Genomic DNA, 22,376 nt, shown 5'->3' with positions numbered 1-22,376 from the left:
TGGCCGAAGAGCCGCCGAAATTCATTTTCCTCCCGGGGGGCATGCAATTCGAGGACATCATACCCCTCGTCCTCATATCCTACACCCAGGAGGTGGGCCCACGGATAATCCGCCATGATCAATCTCGCTGCACCAAAAAAGGTAAATGATGAGTACGAAGACTCAGTAAGTATTTTTGGAGTTTTGGAAGAAAAGACATGGCGGAGATCATAAGTGTTCCTGAAGGTTTGGAACAGGAAACAGGACGACCTGAAGAGTCCCAAGACGCCCGGGAGAGGAGGTGGTAACCTGAAGAGTCCCAGGAAGCCAAGAAGGAGGAAGTTAAGCGACCTGACGAGTCCCAGGATGCCGTAAGGCAGGGTAAAGATAGACCCTGATACGACCCGAAAGCAAGGGCTAAGAAGGGAGTTTACAAAGTTGCGAGAGACTCCGTTGAATCTCTTTTCTCGCGGTTTTAAGTATAGCTACGCGAGCTACCCCATCCACCCCAGGGACTAGTTTGAGAATCCGCCCCAAGGTCCACATGCGCGGGGGGTTGTTGGGTACTTTGATCAGGACCAAATCTCCTTCATCAAATTCCGAGTTCGTGTTCTGCCATTTTGGCCTATTCTGCAACGTGTGGAGGTATTCGGAAGACCACTTCTTCCAGAATGTTTCGGTGATTCTAATCACGTTTTGCCAACGGTTTAATGACGATTCACGTAAATCCAATGTTGAAAATTCCGGGGGAGAATTTAACGCCCGACCTGACAAGAAATGCCCCGGAGTGAGTACGTCCAACGACTCAGGATCATCATGTAACCGCGAAATAGGCCGTGAGTTGAGGCAGGCCTCAATCTTGGTCAGCAGTGTGGTCATTTCCTCGAAATTAGGCACGAAAACTCCGATGGAGCGCTTCAGGTGGTGCTTCATACATTTTACAGCACTTTCCCAAAGACCACCCCAGTAGGGTGTAGCGACCGGGATGAATTTCCACTCGATTTCGCTGAGGGAATCCGTTGTCTGAGTGCGGGCGGCTTCTAGAGCGCATTGATAGGCGCGTTTCAGCTCTGCGTCCGCTCCTTGAATGTTAAGGCCGTTGTCGGAGTACATAAAGGCGGGTTTTCCACGACGAGAGATAAACCGGGACAGCGCGGCGAGGAAGGCCTCGGTATCCAGTCGAGAGACGAGTTCCAAGTGAACAGCACGGGTAGATAGACATACGAACACTGCCACGTAGCATTTTATGGATTTTGCATTACGACCGTGATGTAATTTCACCAGAAAGGGCCCGGCATAGTCTACTCCGGTGTGTTCAAAAGTAAAACTGCGAGAAACCCGAGCGGCAGGAAGTGAACCCATGAGTTGGCTACCGAGTTTAGCGCGTTCGCGAACACACGTGATGCATTTGTGAACGCATGACTTTACTAGATTTCGCGCATTCATGACCCAAAACTTTTGTCGCATCGTGGACAAAGTCAATTGGAGTCCCCCGTGAAGTGTATCTAGGTGGGTTTGCCTAATGAGTGTGGCAGTTGTGTGGCAATCCGGTAGAATAATGGGGTGTTTCATTTGTTCAGAAATTTCGGCGTTCCGAAGCCGCCCCCCTATTCTTAAGACTCCTTGTGAATCAATGACCGGATGTAAGGAAAGAAGCTTTGACCGCGACGGTATACGTGACCCATGATTCAAGGCTGAAAGCTCGGCTGCGAAGTGTGTCCGTTGAACAACCTGTACTATAGCGACTATAGAATCGCGAATCTCTGAAGCGGACAGGAGGGATTCCTCCCATTGGCCGGTTTTCCTGGTCCGCTGGACAAATCGAAAAACATAGGCCATAACTCGGACCAGTTTAGACCAAGACGAAAAACTTATCAAAAAACCAACACTTAGTTGTGTCTAGTTGAGCGGTTAACGCTACCTTCCGACTTTCTTCCGCGGTTTCAAAGACTTGAACAGGATTTGCGGTGTGCTCACGGAGAAAAGCAGGCCCATGCCACCAAAGTGAGTCCTCTGATAACTGTTGAACACTGGTTCCTCTTGAGCACAAGTCTGCAGGATTCAACTTAGTGGGTACATAATGCCAGCTGGCTTCAGGTAAATGCGTTTGAACATACGAAACGCGATTGGCCACAAACGTCTTCCAATGGACGGGTTGCTTCGCTATCCAAGCTAACGCGATATGTGAATCCGAGTAACACCGAATCGCATCACAATTCCCGACCAAGCTTGCCTTGACGTGAACCAACAACTTGACTAGAAGTGCGGCTGCAACCAACTCCAACCGAGGTATTGAAGTGGTCTTAATCGGCGCGACCTTTGTTTTGGACATTACTAAATGTACCGAAAGATGACCGTTTTCGTCCGTGAGACGTTCGTAAGCGACTGCACCGTAGGCCAGCTCTGAGGCGTCGCAGAATACGATTAATTCGCGTTTTCTAGTAGTAAGGGATTGTCCAGTCCACCGTGGAATACTCAAAGCCTGTAGGTCGCAGAGCTGCTCATAGCACTTGAGCCACTTGGACTGAATAGGCTCAGGAATCTCTTCATCCCAAGAGAGTTTGAGTAACCAGGTGGATTGCATTAACTGCTTTAAAGTGATGACTATGGGAGAGATCCATCCCAATGGATCAAAGATCTTAGCATTCTCTGATAAGAGGATGCGTTTGGTTAGTATACCAATAGATGAAGGAGAAACACGGAAGCGAAAGCTATCATCCCCGTGATCCCAATATATGCCCAAGACTTTACTTGACCCAGCAGGATCCTCAAAGAAAGAGTGCGGCTCGGTAGGTTCAAGCGGGGAAGTCCCCGGTTGATTGAATGCCCATTTGCTCAAGGAGAAGCCCCCTTTCGCTAGTAGAGCGATGAGATGACGCTGAAGATAGCCGACAGTTTCAGCCGACAGTTACGGACGCAAGTTGAGCACCACTGCTCATACTTAATTTTGCAAAAAAACATAATATTTCGAGATTTAGATAACGCAGAGGCTTAAATTAGTCAAAAAAGAAAACATTCATATAATATTTATGAAGAAAATCGACTTTGTTCATTGATTTTTACTGTCAAGGAAAGTCGTCATCAACGAGCTATTCACGGCTGTTTTCAGAAAGCAGGAAATTTTTCTGCATTTTTTCAGCCATCCAGTCATTTAGATTATGAAATTCTGAAGAGAATGGTGCTATTTTCTTGCGGGATCGTGCCCTCCTTATTGTATATTAATGAAATAAGAAGTAGAGAAACACAAGAAAACACATGTTTTTGAACTATCGGCTAAGATTTTCAGGTAGCAGGAAATTTTTCTAATTTTTTTCAGCCATACTGTCTGCTAGCTTATGAAATTCTCGAGAGAATGGTGCTAGTTTCGTGAGGGATCGCGCTCTCCTTAATATCGTATTTTAACAATAAACATAGAACTCATGAATCGCAAAATCACGTTTTCCAACTGTCGGCTGAGTTTGTCAATCCGCAGGAAATTTTTTTAATTGTTTTAAATCATACAGTCTGGTAGCCTATTAAATTCTGAGCAGCCCTGTATGAATTTCGTTAGGGATCGCGACTCCCCTTTTAGACTTTTTAACATTTAAAGCATAGATACGGATGATTTTTCATGTTTTTGGACCTTTGCCTAAGTTTTTCAGGTAGCAGGAAAATTTTTTTATTTTTTTAAATTATACAGTCTGGTAGCCTATTAAATTCTGCGTAGACCCATATAAATTTCATTAGGGATCGCGACCCCCTTATTAAATTTTTTAACATTGAAAGCAGAGATACAGATGAAATTTCATGTTTTTGGACTTTTGGCTAAGTTTTTCAGGTAGCAGGAAATTTTTTTAATTTTTTTCAGCCATACTGTCTGCTAGCTTATGAAATTCTCGAGAGAATGGTGCTAGTTTCGCGAGGGACCGCGCTCTCCTTAACCCATTAACGTCCAAAATGTCAAAATTTCTTGCACGTTTTCAAAGTGATTTTTTCCTATGTAATTGGCGTTGAAAAAATTCTTGAACCACATATTCTGATGTAAAATTGCATGCTCTTTCAGAATCCGTTGCCAGAATCATGATAAAACTCACAGGAAAAGAGATATGCTCGATTGAAACATAAAAAACACCTAAATTTTCGAACAAAAAATTTTTTAGGATGTTTTTTCGAAGTGTTACGGTGAAGATATCACCTTGCGACCGTGATCAAAGGTGATCATGGGAGTTGTAGTTTAACAGGGAATTTTTTTGTTGACCTTGAACCATCGCTTCTTTACAAAATGGCGGAAAAAACGAATTTTTTTTTTTCAATTTTCATCAACTTTTTTCTCGAAATCTATGGTCTTTAGAAAAAAATGCATAAAAACAAAAATGCCTTAGAATCGCTCGAGGAACATTCTCAAATTTTTTCAGAATTTTTTGAGACAATTTTTGATTTTCCGGGAAACTTGTGAAATGGAATTTTCAAAAATGTCTCCAAAAATTCTGAAAAAATTTTAGGATGTTTCTCGAGTGCTTCTAAGACATTTTTGTTCTTATGAATTTTTTTCTAAAGTCCATAGATTTCGAGAAAAAAATTGATAAAGTTGAAAAAATAAAAATTCGTTTCGGCCGATGTTTTGAAAACCTATTGGTAAAAAAACGTTCTGTCTACGAAAACTCGGAAAAATTTTACAATATTGCTCGAATGATTCTAACTTATTTTCATTCTTTTTTCAAAGACTTATAGATTCCGACAAAAATTTCATCCTTTATTTCCATTTCATTTCGGCAGATAAGCGTAATTTTTGGTCTCATGTATTCATGAATATTCGTCTTTTTTTGTTCTCTTCTTTCGTATTTTTGTACATACGGATGAGTGATAAATAAACGAAATCATTAATTTCATACATTATGTCGCTGAAACGTGTAAGATCTTCTGAATATGAATCAGATCCTTCAGATAGTGATTCAGAACGCAACGTATTGATTCCGGATCCTGACTATTCAGGTTCCGATGATTCTGGTTCCGATTTTGATTCAGATTGCGAACATGAAATACCCAATATCACTTACAATAAAGCTCGTGCAAATTTTTCTGAAAAACAAGATAAACTTGAAAAAGGTCATGAATTCACTTGGATTGAGGGTGAAAAGTTACACCCTGATTCTTGTGAAGATAAAGTATTATTGTCCGAATCGCAAAAAAAGAAAATACGTAGGAGCGAACCTTTTCAATTGTTTGAAACCTTTTTTTCTATTGAAATGAAAAAATATATTATTGATGCGTGTAAAGACAATGGTTATGATCTGAAATTGAAAGATCTTGATACTTTTATTGGAATAGTTATTTTTTCTACATTCAATCCCAGAAAATCACAGAGAGATTACTGGTCATCTGATCCGTATTTATCTAATGAAGTAGTTTCTTCTGCAATGTCTCGCCAACAATTTGAAATCACAAAATCTAAATTGAAGTTTTCAAAAAACAAAGACAAAGATTCAAATGATCGAGGATGGCGCGTTCGTTCTCTACTGAAACTTTTTCAAAATAACATCATGAAATTCGGAATATGGAGAACTGCTCTATCCGTTGATGAGATGATGGCCAAATCCTATGCAAAAACTGTTTTGAAACAATTTATTCGAGGAAAACCGATAAGATTTGGTTTGAAATTTTGGGGCTTGTGTACTTCGGACGGCTATCTACTGAATTTGGATCTTTATTGCGGCAAGAATTCTCAAATTGGAGATAAGTTATCTAAATGTGCTTTAGGTTCACGAGTAGTATTATATTTATTACAACCATTTTTTCAAATAATAAGTTATAACAAAATTTCTCAATTTCATCTGTACTTTGACAACTTCTTCACGAACATGGATTTGGTATTACATTTGAAGAAATTGCGTTTGAAATGCACTGGTACTATCAGAGATAATCGAGTCAAAGAAAAAAATGTGCTTGATAAGAAAGCTCCAAGAGGGACATATGTGGTGAAGCACGACGTAAACAGTGGCATAAATTTCATTACTATCATGGATTCGAAGCCCGTCTCAATAGCTTCAACTGCAGCAGGTGTCAATCCTCTATCTATTTCAAAAAGATACAGCGCAGAGGCTAAATCTAAAATTGAAATACCTTTTCCGCAAGCTTTTCACCTATATAACAAATTCATGGGAGGTTTTGACCTGCATGACGGACATTGCAATGACATACTCCCAAGTATACGATCAAAAAAATGGACATGGGTAGTTTTTATGAGACTTATACAGGCGTCTATTACTAATTCTCTTGTAATTTTCAATGCTGCTAACGATGGAAAGAAAAAAGTTGGAATAAAAGAGTTCACTATTTCGATTGCCAAATACTAATTACAAAAAAGTAGTCGCAAAAGTAAAGCACATGGACGATCTAATAGTGACAAATTGAGGATTTGTTCGAATGGAAACTGTCCAATAAGAACAAGAATTTTCTGCAAAACATGTAATTTAAATATTTGCAATAAATGTTGGCTAAAAAAGCACACCTAAAAGTATGAATAAGTGAGAGGCAAGGGGACTCACGGAAAACAAGCACCCCGAGACGTGAGAGGCAAGGGGACTCACGGGAAAAAAGCACCCCAAAGGAGACAGAATTTTACCACGTCCACGCCGTAGTCTCTGGGTAACGCTAAGAGTAAAAAAATCTTCCTAAAATTTGCACAGAAATCGTTTTTTACCAATAGGTTTTTAGAACATAGCGGCCGAAACGAATTTTTTTTTTCAACTTTATCAATTTTTTTCTCGAAATCTATGGACTTTAGAAAAAAATTCATAAGAACAAAAATGTCTTAGAAGCACTCGAGAAACATCCTAAAATTTTTTCAGAATTTTTGGAGACATTTTTGAAAATTCCATTTCACAAGTTTCCCGGAAAATCAAAAATTGTCTCAAAAAATTCTGAAAAAATTTGAGAATGTTCCTCGAGCGATTCTAAGGCATTTTTGTTTTCATGAATTTTTTTCTAAAGACCATAGATTTCGAGAAAAAAGTTGATGAAGATTGAAAAAAACAAATTCGTTTTTTCCGCCATTTTGTAAAGATGCGATGGTTCAAGGTCAACAACAAAATTCCCTGTTAACTTCAACTCCCATGATCACCTTTGATCACGGTCGCAAGGTGATATCTTCACCGTAACACTTCGAAAAAAAATCCTAAAAAATTTTTTGTTCGAAAATTTAGGTGTTTTTTATGTTTCAATCGAGCATATCTCTTTTCCTGTGAGTTTTATCATGATTCTGGCAACGGATTCTGAAAGAGCATGCAATTTTACATCAGAATATGTGGTTCAAGAATTTTTTCAACGCCAATTACATAGGAAAAAATCACTTTGAAAACGTGCAAGAAATTTTGACATTTAGGACGTTAATGGGTTAATATCGTATTTTAACAATAAACATAGAACTCATGAATCGCAAAATCACGTTTTCCAACTGTCGGCTGCGTTGGTCAATCCGCAGGAAATTTTTTTAATTTTTTTAAATCAAACAGTCTGGTAGCCTATTAAATTCTGAGCAGGCCTGTATGAATTTCGTTAGGGATCGCGACTCCCCTTTTAGACTTTTTAACATTTAAATCATAGATACGTATGATTTTTCATGTTTTTGGACCTTTGCCTAAGTTTTTCAGGTAGCAGGAAATTTTTTTAATTTTTTTAAATTATACAGTCTGGTAGCCTATTAAATTCTGCGTAGACCCATATCAATTTCGTTAGGGATCGCGACCCCCTTATTAAATTTTTTAACATTGAAAGCAGAGATACAGATGAAATTTCATGTTTTTGGACTTTTGGCTAAGTTTTTCAGGTAGCAGGAAATTTTTTTAATTTTTTTCAGCCATACTGTCTGCTAGCTTATGAAATTCTCGAGAGAATGGTGCTAGTTTCGTGAGGGATCGCGCTCTCCTTAATATCGTATTTTAACAATAAACATAGAACTCATGAATCGCAAAATCACGTTTTCCAACTGTCGGCTGAGTTTTTCGCATGGCAGGAAATTTTTTTAATTTTTTTAAATCATACAGTCTGGTAGCCTATTAAATTCTGAAGAGGCCGGTACAAATTTCATTAGGGATCGCGATTACCTTAATGTTGTTTCATTAGAATAGGTAGCAAAGATACATGTGTGTACATAGCTTCCACAATGGATTGATGAAATATTGGTTGAATTATAATTTAGGTTCGACAGCTTTCTCTGCTATAAAAAAATAATAAAGAAGTATCAATACCTACTAAAATTTGTACTGATCTACTTCTAATTTAATGAGCTATAAGCCTGAATAGTTTAAGAAATTTAGAAAAACTTCCTGCGGGTTGAAAAACTCAGCCGACAGTTCGAAAACGTGTTTGTGTGATTCACGAATTCTATCTTCATTGTTAAAATACGGCAATAAGTAGAGCGCGATCCCTTACGAAACTAGCACCATTCTCTCGAGAATTTCATAAGCTAGAAGACAGTATGGTTGTAAAAAATTCAAAAATTTCCTGCTACCTGAAAAACTTAGCCAAAAGTCAAAAATCATGAAAATTCATCTGTATCTATGCTTTAAATGTTAAAAAATCTAAAAGGGGAGTCGCGATCCCGAACGAAATTCATACAGGCCTGCTGAGAATTTAATAGGCTACCAGACTGTATGATTTAAAAAAATTAAAAAAATTTCCTGCCAATTGACAAACTCAGCCGACAGTTGGAAAACGTGATTTTGCAATTCATGAGTTCTATGTTTATTATTAAAATACGATATTAAGGAGAGCGCGATCCCTCGCGAAACTAGCACCATTCTCTCGAGAATTTTATAAGCTAGAAGACAGTATGGTTGTAAAAAATTAAAAAAATTTCCTGCTACCTGAAAAACTTAGCCAAAAGTCAAAAATCATGAAAATTCATCTGTATCTATGCTTTAAATGTTAAAAAATCTAAAAGGGGAGTCGCGATCCCTAACGAAATTCATACAGGCCTGCTGAGAATTTAATAGACTACCAGACTGTATGATTTAAAAAAATTAAAAAAATTTCCTGCTCTGCGAAAAACCCAGCCGACAGTTGGAAAACGTGATTTTGCAATTCATGAGTTCTATGTTTATTGTTAAAATACGATATTAAGGAGAGCGCGATCCCTCGCGAAACTAGCACCATTCTCTCGAGAATTTTATAAGCTAGAAGACAGTATGGTTGTAAAAAATTAAAAAAATTTCCTGCTACCTGAAAAACTTAGCCAAAAGTCAAAAATCATGAAAATTCATCTGTATCTATGCTTTAAATGTTAAAAAATCTAAAAGGGGAGTCGCGATCCCTAACGAAATTCGTACAGGCCTGCTGAGAATTTAATAGACTACCAGACTGTATGATTTAAAAAAATTAAAAAAATTTCCTGCTCTGCGAAAAACCCAGCCGACCGTTGGAAAACGTGATTTTGCAATTCATGAGTTCTATGTTTATTGTTAAAATACGATATTAAGGAGAGCGCGTTCCCTCGCGAAACTAGCACCATTCTCTCGAGAATTTTATAAGCTAGAAGACAGTATGGTTGTAAAAAATTAAAAAAATTTCTTGCTACCTAAAAAACTTAGCCAAAAGTCAAAAATCATGAAAATTCATCTGTATCTATGCTTTAAATGTTAAAAAATCTAAAAGGGGAGTCGCGATCCCTAACGAAATTCATACAGGCCTGCTGAGAATTTAATAGGCTACCAGACTGTATGATTTAAAAAAATTAAAAAAATTTCCTGCTCTGCGAAAAACCCAGCCGACAGTTTGAAAACGTGATTGTTTGATATTTGGGTGTCCTATCTTCATAGTTGAAATAAGACGTTAAGGAGGGTACGATCCTTCGAGAAAGTAGCACCATTTTCTTCAGAATTTTTTAACTTAAGTGACTGTATAGTTAAAAAAATCGAACAAATTTCTTTATATTATTACATTTTTACCGAGTATTAGAAAACGTCATATTCATGAGATACAACCGGTTATATTTCCTTTATAACGCGTTAAGAGGGTACCGATTTCTGATGAAGAAAATGCCGTTCGGTTCAGAATTATATATATTATAAACGGCTATATTATTAAAAAAATCGTGAAGTTTCTTGATATTTAATAATGTTTGCCTCTCCTTATAAAAAGTGGTTTTCCTGTGATATATCGACTTGAACTAGATAAAGGAGCTTCATATAGAAAGCTTGCGTTTTTAAATTTTCTACAGAAATTATCGGGTATCTTGAAACGTAAAAATAAATATTCACAAGACAGTTGGACTTGAATAAAATGGTCAATTGAGCGGCTTCAATTTTATACAACTTTATTATAACAATTATTGTATAGCTGACTAGCGAGTCTTACAAAGTCATTTCACAAGGAGGCGCTGCTTCACCCTTACAAATTCTAGATTTAAGCATAGAACAATAGTCTAATGTACTGTTGTGATTACACGGAGGTTTCTTAATACCTACGATTTTTGCCTTTATTTTGTTTGAAACTTTTCCCCGCAATTCCAATACTTCTGCAGCTACTTTCGAACGACTTCTTCGCGTGGGGATTTTTTCAGCTGCAAATAGTAAATTTGCTATGCCTTTTCTAAACTGGTCCATATCATCATCGGAGAAGGAAATGTTGGCGCCAGAACAAATTATGTACATCCAAAAACTTAAATGAGCTCCACAATTTACACTCATTTCTCCATTTTTTCTGCGTTGTATGGGGATATCAACGGGATTATAAAATGTCCACTCATGCAGGTCGATATATACATTATTTTGTTTAAAAATGCTTTCTATAAAAACAGCCATATTATTTAATAAAAAATTTGGTGGGAAGGAATGTAAGGAGTCTAAATGGACGAAGATTTTGTCTTTAAAATTGACAAGTAGCAAGGACCAATGACTTTTTTGCTCATGGAATATAGGTGCCAACCATAGAGGTATTTCATGGAGATGTTTACTGTAAATCCAATTATTGTATCCTTCTGATATGTCGCCTCCTATAATTTTTGAAACCAAAAACGTTTCAAAAATTATTACCATGTCCCTTTCCACATTGATTAGATCCTGACATAATACGGCAAAAGCATTTATTACAGCATCATCGATGCATGTATTAGGGGAGAGTGTCTGAAAGCTGTTGTGATCTACAATTATGTTGCAGATATTTTTGTAAATGTTCGGAAACCCAGCAGGATACATTTGATATGATGATATCAAATTTCTAAACCCAACTTTAAATGCATTTTATTTATTTTTTGTGAGACAGCTTGAATCAATGTAAAGTTAAAGTCCGTTTCTGCTTTATAAACTAAGGGCATTTTGACTGATAGTTTATTTAGATGAAATTCCAGTAAGTTTTAAAATACAATAATTGCTTGAATATAATATACTGTGATGAAATGATTTTGGCAATAGGTAAGGAACAAACATAAGGTAAGGGCTATACTATTAGACAATAATATATTCTTTGGTCTGCGTATGCAGGTTGTGCCATAATGGACCCAGTGGCATGAAAATGCAGAAAAGAACAATTCTTGGGCTAAGATAAATAATATTCTTGTTATTTTTCTGAGAAGAGGACTGTATCAACAGTTTTAATTGTGAGATGTAACATGTATCTTTTAAAATATTTTCTAACAAAAGTCGTCTGAAAATCAATTATTAATTTTGACATGAATTTATCATTATCTGAGTCCAAATTATCTCTCTTATTGTAATCAGATTTGTTTTTTTTTTAGTACTGAGAGAGAAGGCGCATTTTAAAAATGACCCCTTGCGGATTAAGCTTCATTTGCAGACAAAATGATTTTATTTTTCTGCAGACTTGGCGTTATAAATTACGATTCTTTACTTATTAATTGCCTCTGACTTCCACTAATATTTCTTCTAAAAAAATCATTTTTTTCACGTATTACTATGCAACATTGCTTAACTAATAGTTTGAAATTATAAAATGGATGTTCGATCTGATTATTTGTGAAAAACGCATTCTGTTCAATTGACAATTTTTCATTCTGCTCTTGCGTAAAAAAAGCCTTCTTTTGCCACCAGGTGATTTACATTTATGTTCTCTAACATTTATAACCTAATCGGAATTTTGCTTAAAAGAATTAAATAATGCTCAGGTCTGACTATATACTTAAAATATTTTGAACCAGACCAAAATTCTTTCCAAAAGGATGCTGGGACGGTCATATTAAAAATTTTCGCGATTTCAGATGTGTAGCTATTATTGTCCTCTATGTTCATGCTACTTGCTCTACGATCATCCATAGATTCTTCTATGAACAAACTGTCTTTGCATAAACTTTCTAAAACTGGATTAAAAAAATGAGCCTTTGTGTCTTCTTTATCCTCAAATGACCTGTTATTTGTCTCTTCACCTTCTTTTCTTTTTATTAAAAGATTTTCAATTTTCAGAGCGTTTCTATAAATGGGTGCTAGTAAAGTACTAGCATTTATTAACGTTTTTCTTCACAGTCCTTACGTGTACCCGGAAAATACTACTTTACCAATGTCCCAGTGGATACTATTACTCTTTTTATGAGCACATTTCAATAAGAAATATATTATATATTCAAATATATCTATTGTCATTCTTAAAATACTTTTAATATGACTTTCGCAAAAGCCTCTGAAGTGAAATGCATAATAAAATACTTTATAGTCTTTAATGTAATTAAATAATCAAAGCTCCTAAACTATGACTATCTTTTTGGTTTACAAACGACAATTCTTTAGGTTTTATGTTTAAAAAAATATAACTTCGATAAAACTTTATTAATCACCAATTCGCCAGTATGAACATGATAACAGTACTTGTTACGAGAAAACCTAAGAGTCTGCGCCATCTAGAATAGTAATTATAACCAAACTTAATTCTTTTGTTTTATACATTTTGTTACAATGATTTCCTAGGAAACGTAACATGCTACATTCTGTCGCTATAGAAATAGTAATACCGTTATTTTCTGATTACAACGAATAATTTATTTATCGATTGAGTTTATTTGTCGGAGTTAAGTTTATATTGTATTAATATCGTGAATCTTTAAGAGTTGTGAGTGTGAAGAACATTGTAAGTGTTGACAACTTTTTTCTTGATTACAATTTTCAAAGAATTGAGGTTATTGTTAACGTTATATTTTTAATGTGATTTCAGTTTCTTAAAGAGTGTCTACTGACATATCATTCATCAAAATATGCATTTCACTCCAGAGGCGTTTGCGAACGCGATATTAAAAGTATTTGAAAATGATAATAGATCCATCAATGATATAATAAATTTCTTATTGAAAAGTCCTCACAAAAAAAGTGATAGTATCCATTGGGACATTTGTAAAGCAGTACTTTCCGGGTACACAGAAAAGACTGTGAAGAAAAACGTTAATAAAAGCTACTACTCATTTTGCAGAAACGTTATGAAAATTAAAGATATTTTAATGAAAAAAAAAGAAGGTGAAGAGCCAAGTGACGCGTCATTTAACACGTTAAGCGCCACGTCGGTCCCTACGGACCGACGGCAGACTTTTCGTTCTTCTATCGCGGCGCGTGTGTCCGTCTTTGCATACTTGTGAGACTGAACATTTAAATTATGCGATATCGGTTTTAGTTTGGTCAATGCTTCAAGGAAAAGAATATAATACTTAAAAACATTAATGTAATTTATTGAAACAAGATAAGCAGCCCGGCAGAGCCCGCCTGACGGCTAACTGTGGCCTGAACGGAAAGGCAAGCAAATTCGGCGTGGCGCTTAACGTGTTAAGGATGAAGAAGATTACAATGGCTCATTTTATTTGAAGACTGTTTTGGAAAATGTATACGAAGACGGCTTATCCATAGAAGAATCTCTGAAGGATCCTATAGCGAATAGCATGAATATGGAGGACAATGATAGCTACACATCCGAATTCCCGAAATTTTTTTATATAACTGTACCAGCCTCCTTTTGGAAAGAATTTTGGACTGGTTCAAATTATTTAAAATCTGGTTGGACTTCTGAATTTTTTAATATTTTTAAGCAAAACTCCGATTGCGTAATAAATTTTAAGGAACATAAATGTCAATCTCCTGGCGGCAGAAGAAGACTCTTTTTTTATGCAAAAGCTAAATGTAAGTTTGCCAAATGTACGGAATATGTTATTTCCACAAATAATCAGATCGCACATCCGTTTCATGATGTTAAACTATTAATCAAGCAATGCCGACCAATATTGCATGAAAAAAATGAATTTTGTAGGAGAAATATTAGTGGAAGTCAGAGGCAATTAATAGGTAAAGATTCGGAGTTTATAACGCCAAGTCTGCAGATATATAAAATGATTTTATCTACAAATGAAGCTGAGTTCGCAAAGGGTAATTTTTCAAATGCGCCTTCTCTTTCAGTATTACATAAAATCAAATCTGACTACAATAAGAAAGACAATTTGGACTCAGATGATGATAAATTCATGTCGAAATTAATAACAGATTTTGAAACAACTTTTGTTGGAACATCTTTTAAAGGATACATTCAACATCACGCTATTAAACCTGTTCATACAATCCTCTTCTCAGAAAAACAATTAGAGTATTTTTTATCTTTGCCCAAAAATCGTTCTTTTCTGCATTTTGATGCCACCGGATCAATCATAGGACAACCCGCAAACGTAGACAAAAGAATTTATTATTATTGTCTAATAGTACAGGACTTACCTTCCGTTAATCCTTTGCCTATAGCCGAATTCATTTCATCACGACATGATATTCAGGCAATTAGTACATTTTTAAGTTTATTGGAATTCCAACTAAAGAAATTATCATCCAGAGTACCTTTAGTTTATAAAATAGAAACAGACTTTAGCTTAGCATTAATTCAAGCTGTCTCACAAGCAATGAATAAAATGCATTTGAAGTTTTATTTAGAAATTTGTTATCGGTATGTGAATTCGGAAGATACCAGATCATTACCAAAATTAACGATTATTCACGTCTGCAGTTCACATTTTATAAAAAACTTTATAAAAAACAGCAATTCTTTATTAGAAATAGAGTCTCACAAAGAAATAGCCATTTTGATTGTCTCGAAACTTATTCACTGCATTACAATGAATGAAGCAATACTTTGTTTTAACAATTTGTTAAATATATTTGCACGTCACCAAAATCATCCAAGTATTTCAAGAAGCTTAGAATATTTTAATAAATCAAATGGATTAAATTCTTCAAACGCTGAACAACTAGATGACAGTTTCCTGGATACTGATATTACAAATGTAACTGATTTTAATTTCAATTATAGCGATTCTCCATTTAGTTCTTTTTTCAATAAAAAACTTAAAATTTTCAATGATAATAATCCGCTTGACGATACAAAACCGGCGAATCAATATTGTAATATAAAATTAGTAAAATACATGATGGCACATCTATTTCCATATTTCCCCTTATGGTCTGCCGTTATTTGCAACATTTTGAACATTACCAGAGATTCGAATGCTCCCATCGAAAACTGGTTCAAAATTATTGAAAAGGACATGTTTTTGGGCAAGAAAAAAATTTCGATAACAAGATTCGTACAAAAAGAAGGTGAATTGGTAAATGCCAGACTAACTGAAAGAAAGTTTAAGCTATATAGAAAGAAAAAATCAAAGAGACATAGTTTAAATAATAAAAATAATATGGACTTGGCAGAAGAGACGTGGAGTAGAACAGGCAGGTGGAGAAATAGGATAAATAAATATTTAACCACAAATAAAGTTATGAATGATACGGAAAACGGGATGAAAATTAGTTCTCCCTTACCTTCATCCGAAGAAGAGGATGATCCTTTAAAGATGGAAACTAATTCTGAGAGTATAGAACCTTATAAGAATGATCCAGTATATTTATCAATTGAAAGCAAAGCCACAAATTTGATATCATCATATCAAATGTATCCTGCTGGGTTTCCGAACATTTACAAAAATATCTGCAACATAATTGTAGATCACAACAGCTTTCAGACACTCTCCCCTAATACATGCATCGATGATGCTGTAATAAATGCTTTTGCCGTATTATGTCAGGATCTAATCAATGTGGAAAGGGACATGGTAATAATTTTTGAAACGTTTTTGGTTTCAAAAATTATAGGAGGCGACATATCAGAAGGATACAATAATTGGATTTACAGTAAACATCTCCATGAAATACCTCTATGGTTGGCACCTATATTCCATGAGCAAAAAAGTCATTGGTCCTTGCTACTTGTCAATTTTAAAGACAAAATCTTCGTCCATTTAGACTCCTTACATTCCTTCCCACCAAATTTTTTATTAAATAATATGGCTGTTTTTATAGAAAGCATTTTTAAACAAAATAATGTATATATCGACCTGCATGAGTGGACATTTTATAATCCCGTTGATATCCCCATACAACGCAGAAAAAATGGAGAAATGAGTGTAAATTGTGGAGCTCATTTAAGTTTTTGGATGTACATAATTTGTTCTGGCGCCAACATTTCCTTCTCCGATGATGATATGGACCAGTTTAGAAAAGGCATAGCAAATTTACTATTTGCAGCTGAAAAAATCCCCACGCGAAGAAGTCGTTCGAAAGTAGCTGCAGAAGTATTGGAATTGCGGGGAAAAGTTTCAAACAAAATAAAGGCAAAAATCGTAGGTATTAAGAAACCTCCGTGTAATCACAACAGTACATTAGACTATTGTTCTATGCTTAAATCTAGAATTTGTAAGGGTGAAGCAGCGCCTCCTTGTGAAATGACTTTGTAAGACTCGCTAGTCAGCTATACAATAATTGTTATAATAAAGTTGTATAAAATTGAAGCCGCTCAATTGACCATTTTATTCAAGTCCAACTGTCTTGTGAATATTTATTTTTACGTTTCAAGATACCCGATAATTTCTGTAGAAAATTTAAAAACGCAAGCTTTCTATATGAAGCTCCTTTATCTAGTTCAAGTCGATATATCACAGGAAAACCACTTTTTATAAGGAGAGGCAAACATTATTAAATATCAAGAAACTTCACGATTTTTTTAATAATATAGCCGTTTATAATATATATAATTCTGAACCGAACGGCATTTTCTTCATCAGAAATCGGTACCCTCTTAACGCGTTATAAAGGAAATATAACCGGTTGTATCTCATGAATATGACGTTTTCTAATACTCGGTAAAAATGTAATAATATAAAGAAATTTGTTCGATTTTTTTAACTATACAGTCACTTAAGTTAAAAAATTCTGAAGAAAATGGTGCTACTTTCTCGAAGGATCGTACCCTCCTTAACGTCTTATTTCAACTATGAAGATAGGACACCCAAATATCAAACAATCACGTTTTCAAACTGTCGGCTGGGTTTTTCGCAGAGCAGGAAATTTTTTTAATTTTTTTAAATCATACAGTCTGGTAGCCTATTAAATTCTCAGCAGGCCTGTATGAATTTCGTTAGGGATCGCGACTCCCCTTTTAGATTTTTTAACATTTAAAGCATAGATACAGATGAATTTTCATGATTTTTGACTTTTGGCTAAGTTTTTTAGGTAGCAAGAAATTTTTTTAATTTTTTACTACCATACTGTCTTCTAGCTTATAAAATTCTCGAGAGAATGGTGCTAGTTTCGCGAGGGACCGCGCTCTCCTTAATATCGTATTTTAACAATAAACATAGAACTCATGAATTGCAAAATCACGTTTTCCAACGGTCGGCTGGGTTTTTCGCAGAGCAGGAAATTTTTTTAATTTTTTTAAATCATACAGTCTGGTAGTCTATTAAATTCTCAGCAGGCCTGTACGAATTTCGTTAGGGATCGCGACTCCCCTTTTAGATTTTTTAACATTTAAAGCATAGATACAGATGAATTTTCATGATTTTTGACTTTTGGCTAAGTTTTTCAGGTAGCAGGAAATTTTTTTAATTTTTTACAACCATACTGTCTTCTAGCTTATAAAATTCTCGAGAGAATGGTGCTAGTTTCGCGAGGGATCGCGCTCTCCTTAATATCGTATTTTAATAATAAACATAGAACTCATGAATTGCAAAATCACGTTTTCCAACTGTCGGCTGAGTTTGTCAATTGGCAGGAAATTTTTTTAATTTTTTTAAATCATACAGTCTGGTAGCCTATTAAATTCTCAGCAGGCCTGTATGAATTTCGTTCGGGATCGCGACTCCCCTTTTAGATTTTTTAACATTTAAAGCATAGATACAGATGAATTTTCATGATTTTTGACTTTTGGCTAAGTTTTTCAGGTAGCAGGAAATTTTTTTAATTTTTTACAACCATACTGTCTTCTAGCTTATGAAATTCTCGAGAGAATGGTGCTAGTTTCGTAAGGGATCGCGCTCTACTTATTGCCGTATTTTAACAATAAACATAGAACTCATGAATCACACAAACACGTTTTCGAACTGTCGGCTGAGTTTTTCAACCCGCAGGAAGTTTTTCTAAATTTCTTAAACTATTCAGGCTTATAGCTCATTAAATTAGAAGTAGACCAGTACAAATTTTAGTAGGTATTGATACTTCTTTATTATTTTTTTATAGCAGAGAAAGCTGTCGAACCTAAATTATAATTCAACCAATATTTCATCAATCCATTGTGGAAGCTATGTACACACATGTATCTTTGCTACCTATTCTAATGAAACAACATTAAGGTAATCGCGATCCCTAATGAAATTTGTACCGGCCTCTTCAGAGTTTAATAGGCTACCAGACTGTATGATTTAAAAAAATTAAAAAAATTTCCTGCCATGCGAAAAACTCAGCCGACAGTTGGAAAACGTGATTTTGCGATTCATGAGTTCTATGTTTATTGTTAAAATACGATATTAAGGAGAGCGCGATCCCTCACGAACCTAGCACCATTCTCTCGAGAATTTCATAAGCTAGCAGACAGTATGGCTGAAAAAAATTAGAAAAATTTCCTGCTACCTGAAAAACTTAGCCAAAAGCCCAAAAACATGAAATTTCATCTGTATCTCTGCTTTCAATGTTAAAAAATTTAATAAGGGGGTCGCGATCCCTAACGAAATTGATATGGGTCTACGCAGAATTTAATAGGCTACCAGACTGTATAATTTAAAAAAATTAAAAAAATTTCCTGCTACCTGAAAAACTTAGGCAAAGGTCCAAAAACATGAAAAATCATACGTATCTATGATTTAAATGTTAAAAAGTCTAAAAGGGGAGTCGCGATCCCTAACGAAATTCATACAGGCCTGCTCAGAATTTAATAGGCTACCAGACTGTTTGATTTAAAAAAATTAAAAAAATTTCCTGCGGATTGACAAACTCAGCCGACAGTTGGAAAACGTGATTTTGCGATTCATGAGTTCTATGTTTATTGTTAAAATACGATATTAAGGAGAGTGCGATCCCTCACGAAACTAGCACCATTCTCTCGAGAATTTCATAAGCTAGCAGACAGTATGGCTGAAAAAAATTAGAAAAATTTCCTGCTACCTGAAAATCTTAGCCGATAGTTCAAAAACATGAAATTTCATCTGTATCTCTGCTTTCAATGTTAAAAAATTTAATAAGGGGGTCGCGATCCCTAATGAAATTTATATGGGTCTACGCAGAATTTAATAGGCTACCAGACTGTATGATTTAAAAAAATTAAAAAAATTTCCTGCGGATTGACAAACTCAGCCGACAGTTGGAAAACGTGATTTTGCGATTCATGAGTTCTATGTTTATTGTTAAAATACGATATTAAGGAGAGTGCGATCCCTCACGAAACTAGCACCATTCTCTCGAGAATTTCATAAGCTAGCAGACAGTATGGCTGAAAAAAATTAGAAAAATTTCCTGCTACCTGCAAATCTTAGCCGATAGTTCAAAAACATGAAATTTCATCTGTATCTCTGCTTTCAATGTTAAAAAATTTAATAAGGGGGTCGCGATCCCTAATGAAATTTATATGGGTCTACGCAGAATTTAATAGGCTACCAGACTGTATGATTTAAAAAAATTAAAAAAATTTCCTGCGGATTGACAAACTCAGCCGACAGTTGGATAACGTGATTTTGCGATTCATGAGTTCTATGTTTATTGTTAAAATACGATATTAAGGAGAGCGCGATCCCTCACGAAACTAGCACCATTCTCTCGAGAATTTCATAAGCTAGCAGACAGTATGGCTGAAAAAAATTAGAAAAATTTCCTGCTACCTGAAAATCTTAGCCGATAGTTCAAAAACATTTGTTTTCTTGTGTTTCTCTACTTCTTATTTCATTAATATACAATAAGGAGGGGACGATCCCGCAAGAAAATAGCACCATTCTCTTCAGAATTTCATAATCTAAATGACTGGATGGCTGAAAAAAAGCAGAAAAATTTCCTGCGTTCTGAAAACAGCCGTGAATAGCTCGTTGATGACGACTTTCCTTGACAGTAAAAATCAATGAACAAAGTCGATTTTCTTCATAAATATTATATGAATGTTTTCTTTTTTGACTAATTTAAGCCTCTGCGTTATCTAAATCTCGAAATATTATGTTTTTTTGCAAAATTAAGTATGAGCAGTGGTGCTCAACTTGCGTCCGTAACTGTCGGCTGAAACTGTCGGCTATCTTCAGCGTCATGCGATGAGTTGTTCCCTGACCGAACTGAGTTGTTTTAAGTCATGAGCCCCGAAGAGTATATCATCTACGTATGTAGAATTTAACAAGACATCCTGCGCGAGAGGGAAGTCAGCCCCGTCCGTGGAAGCTAATTCGCGAAAAACTCGCGAGGATAAAAGAGGTGCCGGTCCCGTACCGTAGGTCACCGTGTTGAGTTCGAAAGCCTGAAGCTCACCGGAATCAGTCTTCCATAAAATGTTCTGATACTTGCGGTCCTCAAAACGCACAAGAATCTGTCGAAACATTTTAACAATGTTCGTCACGCCAACATATCGAAAGGCACGCCAATTCATTAGGATCCGCGTGATGTCCTGCTGGAGCTTGGGTCCAATGAATAACGTGTCGTTAGGCGATACGCCCGTAGATGTTTTAGAAGATGCGTTGAATACAACGCGAATCTTTGTCTTCTGGTTCTCGATCTTAAAAACTGCATGATGAGGCAGGAAGACGCGAAAATCAGAGTTCATAGGAACAGGAGACATATGTCCTAACAATTGATACTCCTGTAAGAATTGAGAATAGCTTTCAGCTTGTTCTGGAGCGGTTTCCAATCGCCGAAGTATTCGTGTTAAGGTTTTCTCTGCTACCCGAGAGGAAGAACCTAAGCTGTGCTTCTCGATGTATGACCGAAAAGGTAAAGCAACGACAAAACGACCTGAGGGGGTGCGTGATACCGTATTCACAAAATGTTGTTCACAGAGGGAGTCCTCTGTGGACATGGGTTTGACTTCCGGAACTTCTTCCAGTTCCCAGAAGTCGCGAAGAGTTTTTTCCACCTCAAAGCAATGATGCACCGTGACAGTATGAGAGTGACCCGTCTTGGGTACGACCCCAGCTACGATCCACCCGAAAATAGTCCGCTGGGCAAGCAACGTATGATCAGGAGAATGCATGTACGGACCTTCCATCAATGCTGCAAGATAGTCTGCGCCAATAAGCACGTCAATTGGAGCCCTGGTTGACGCGAAGTTATCGGCCAGATCAATTTCGCTGAATGCTGGAAACGACGACGGAGATAAAGTCGGAGGCATATATTGAGTAATCCTTGGTAAGATCAATGCAGTTATGTCCAATGAAACACCATGTCGTGATAGAGAATGAAGCGTAATCTGTACCTCTGCGCGAACGTTTTGAGCCGAATTCAGAGAGATGCCATGAATGGTCGCGTTGACACGTTTTCGTGATACCCGTAGTTGCTGAGCTAGATTTTCCGAGATAAAGGAAGTTTCTGAACCCGTGTCCACTAAACCGCGGACTATAATACGAGAACCGTCGTGAGCGTTAATTCTGGCAGAGAAAGTGGCCAATAGAACTGATCGAGTGTCGGAAACACTGAGATGTGTTGTAGTACTCGAGCTAGAGGGTTCTGGCTCGGAAGAGGAGTTGACCGCGGGGGTAGTCCCCCATGCCTTGCTCCCCCCGGTGCCAGATTTGTCAAAATGCAATAAAGTATGATGCATTTTACTACATTTCCTGCATCGTGACGAAGAAGAACAATTGGAGCAACTATGCCCGGGCCTCAGACAGTTGATGCAAAGATTCTGTGAAAATGCGAACTTTGAACGGGCCTGAGGGGTCAATGCAAGGTAGTGCTTGCACTGATACAAGAGATGGTTATGTTATGTACATAGAATAAACATACATAACTCATTGCTACAATAAGCATTATATAATTAATATTATTAATATTATTATCATTTAAAGATATAATTAATAACTCTAAATCTATCATAATTATATTAAAATATCAATAGCCTCATTATAAAGGAGAGATACTCCTAAAAGCGACAAATTCCTAAATGTAATA

General features: G+C 36.1%; 4 protein-coding genes across 4 annotated transcripts; all 4 read right to left on the bottom strand.

The window, feature by feature from the left end:
- Nucleotides 1-396: 396 nt before the first annotated feature.
- Nucleotides 397-1,818, bottom strand: LOC136781636 (uncharacterized). The gene has a single exon (XM_066740529.1). It carries the CDS (start codon nt 1,816-1,818, stop codon nt 397-399), a length of 1,422 nt encoding a protein of 473 aa, XP_066596626.1.
- Nucleotides 1,819-1,831: 13 nt separating this feature from the next.
- LOC136781635 (uncharacterized) lies at nt 1,832-7,754 on the bottom strand. Its single transcript, XM_066740528.1, has 3 exons — nt 7,741-7,754; nt 3,302-3,363; nt 1,832-2,628 (listed from the first exon to the last, which is right to left on the bottom strand). The coding sequence occupies exons 1-3, from the start codon at nt 7,752-7,754 to the stop codon at nt 1,832-1,834; spliced, it is 873 nt and encodes a 290-aa protein (XP_066596625.1).
- A 12,278-nt stretch (nt 7,755-20,032) lies between these two features.
- Nucleotides 20,033-21,051, bottom strand: LOC136781634 (uncharacterized). Its single transcript, XM_066740527.1, has 2 exons — nt 20,551-21,051; nt 20,033-20,086 (listed from the first exon to the last, which is right to left on the bottom strand). Exons 1-2 carry the CDS (start codon nt 21,049-21,051, stop codon nt 20,033-20,035), a joined length of 555 nt encoding a protein of 184 aa, XP_066596624.1.
- Nucleotides 21,052-21,170: 119 nt separating this feature from the next.
- Nucleotides 21,171-22,029, bottom strand: LOC136781633 (uncharacterized). Its single transcript, XM_066740526.1, has 2 exons — nt 21,298-22,029; nt 21,171-21,224 (listed from the first exon to the last, which is right to left on the bottom strand). Exons 1-2 carry the CDS (start codon nt 22,027-22,029, stop codon nt 21,171-21,173), a joined length of 786 nt encoding a protein of 261 aa, XP_066596623.1.
- Nucleotides 22,030-22,376: the final 347 nt, after the last annotated feature.

The sequence above is a fragment of the Prorops nasuta genome, unplaced genomic scaffold, assembly GCF_024137725.1.
Source record: "Prorops nasuta isolate Cenicafe-Biocafe unplaced genomic scaffold, Cenicafe_Pnas_1.2 PNAS00023, whole genome shotgun sequence".
NCBI lineage: Eukaryota > Metazoa > Arthropoda > Insecta > Hymenoptera > Bethylidae > Prorops > Prorops nasuta.
The sequence above is the reverse complement of the archived record's forward strand: the minus strand, read 5'-3'. Positions and strand labels throughout refer to the sequence as shown.

What these genes read in the sequence shown, in the direction of transcription:
- LOC136781636 (XM_066740529.1), bottom strand. Translation starts at nt 1,818, where the DNA reads ATGGCCTATGTTTTTCGATTTGTCCAGCGGACCAGGAAAACCGGCCAA.
- LOC136781635 (XM_066740528.1), bottom strand. An exon ending in ATTTCATAAGCTAGCAGACA is followed by an intron (nt 2,629 to 3,301) that starts GTATGGCTGAAA and finishes TCCTCTTATCAG; the next exon opens with AGAATGCTAAGATCTTTGAT.
- LOC136781634 (XM_066740527.1), bottom strand. Translation starts at nt 21,051, where the DNA reads ATGTCTCCTGTTCCTATGAACTCTGATTTTCGCGTCTTCCTGCCTCAT. An exon ending in ACTTAAAACAACTCAGTTCG is followed by an intron (nt 20,087 to 20,550) that starts GTCAGGGAACAA and finishes AATTTTTTTCAG; the next exon opens with CCATACTGTCTGCTAGCTTA.
- LOC136781633 (XM_066740526.1), bottom strand. Translation starts at nt 22,029, where the DNA reads ATGCATCATACTTTATTGCATTTTGACAAATCTGGCACCGGGGGGAGC. An exon ending in AACTGGAAGAAGTTCCGGAA is followed by an intron (nt 21,225 to 21,297) that starts GTCAAACCCATG and finishes GCACCCCCTCAG; the next exon opens with GTCGTTTTGTCGTTGCTTTA.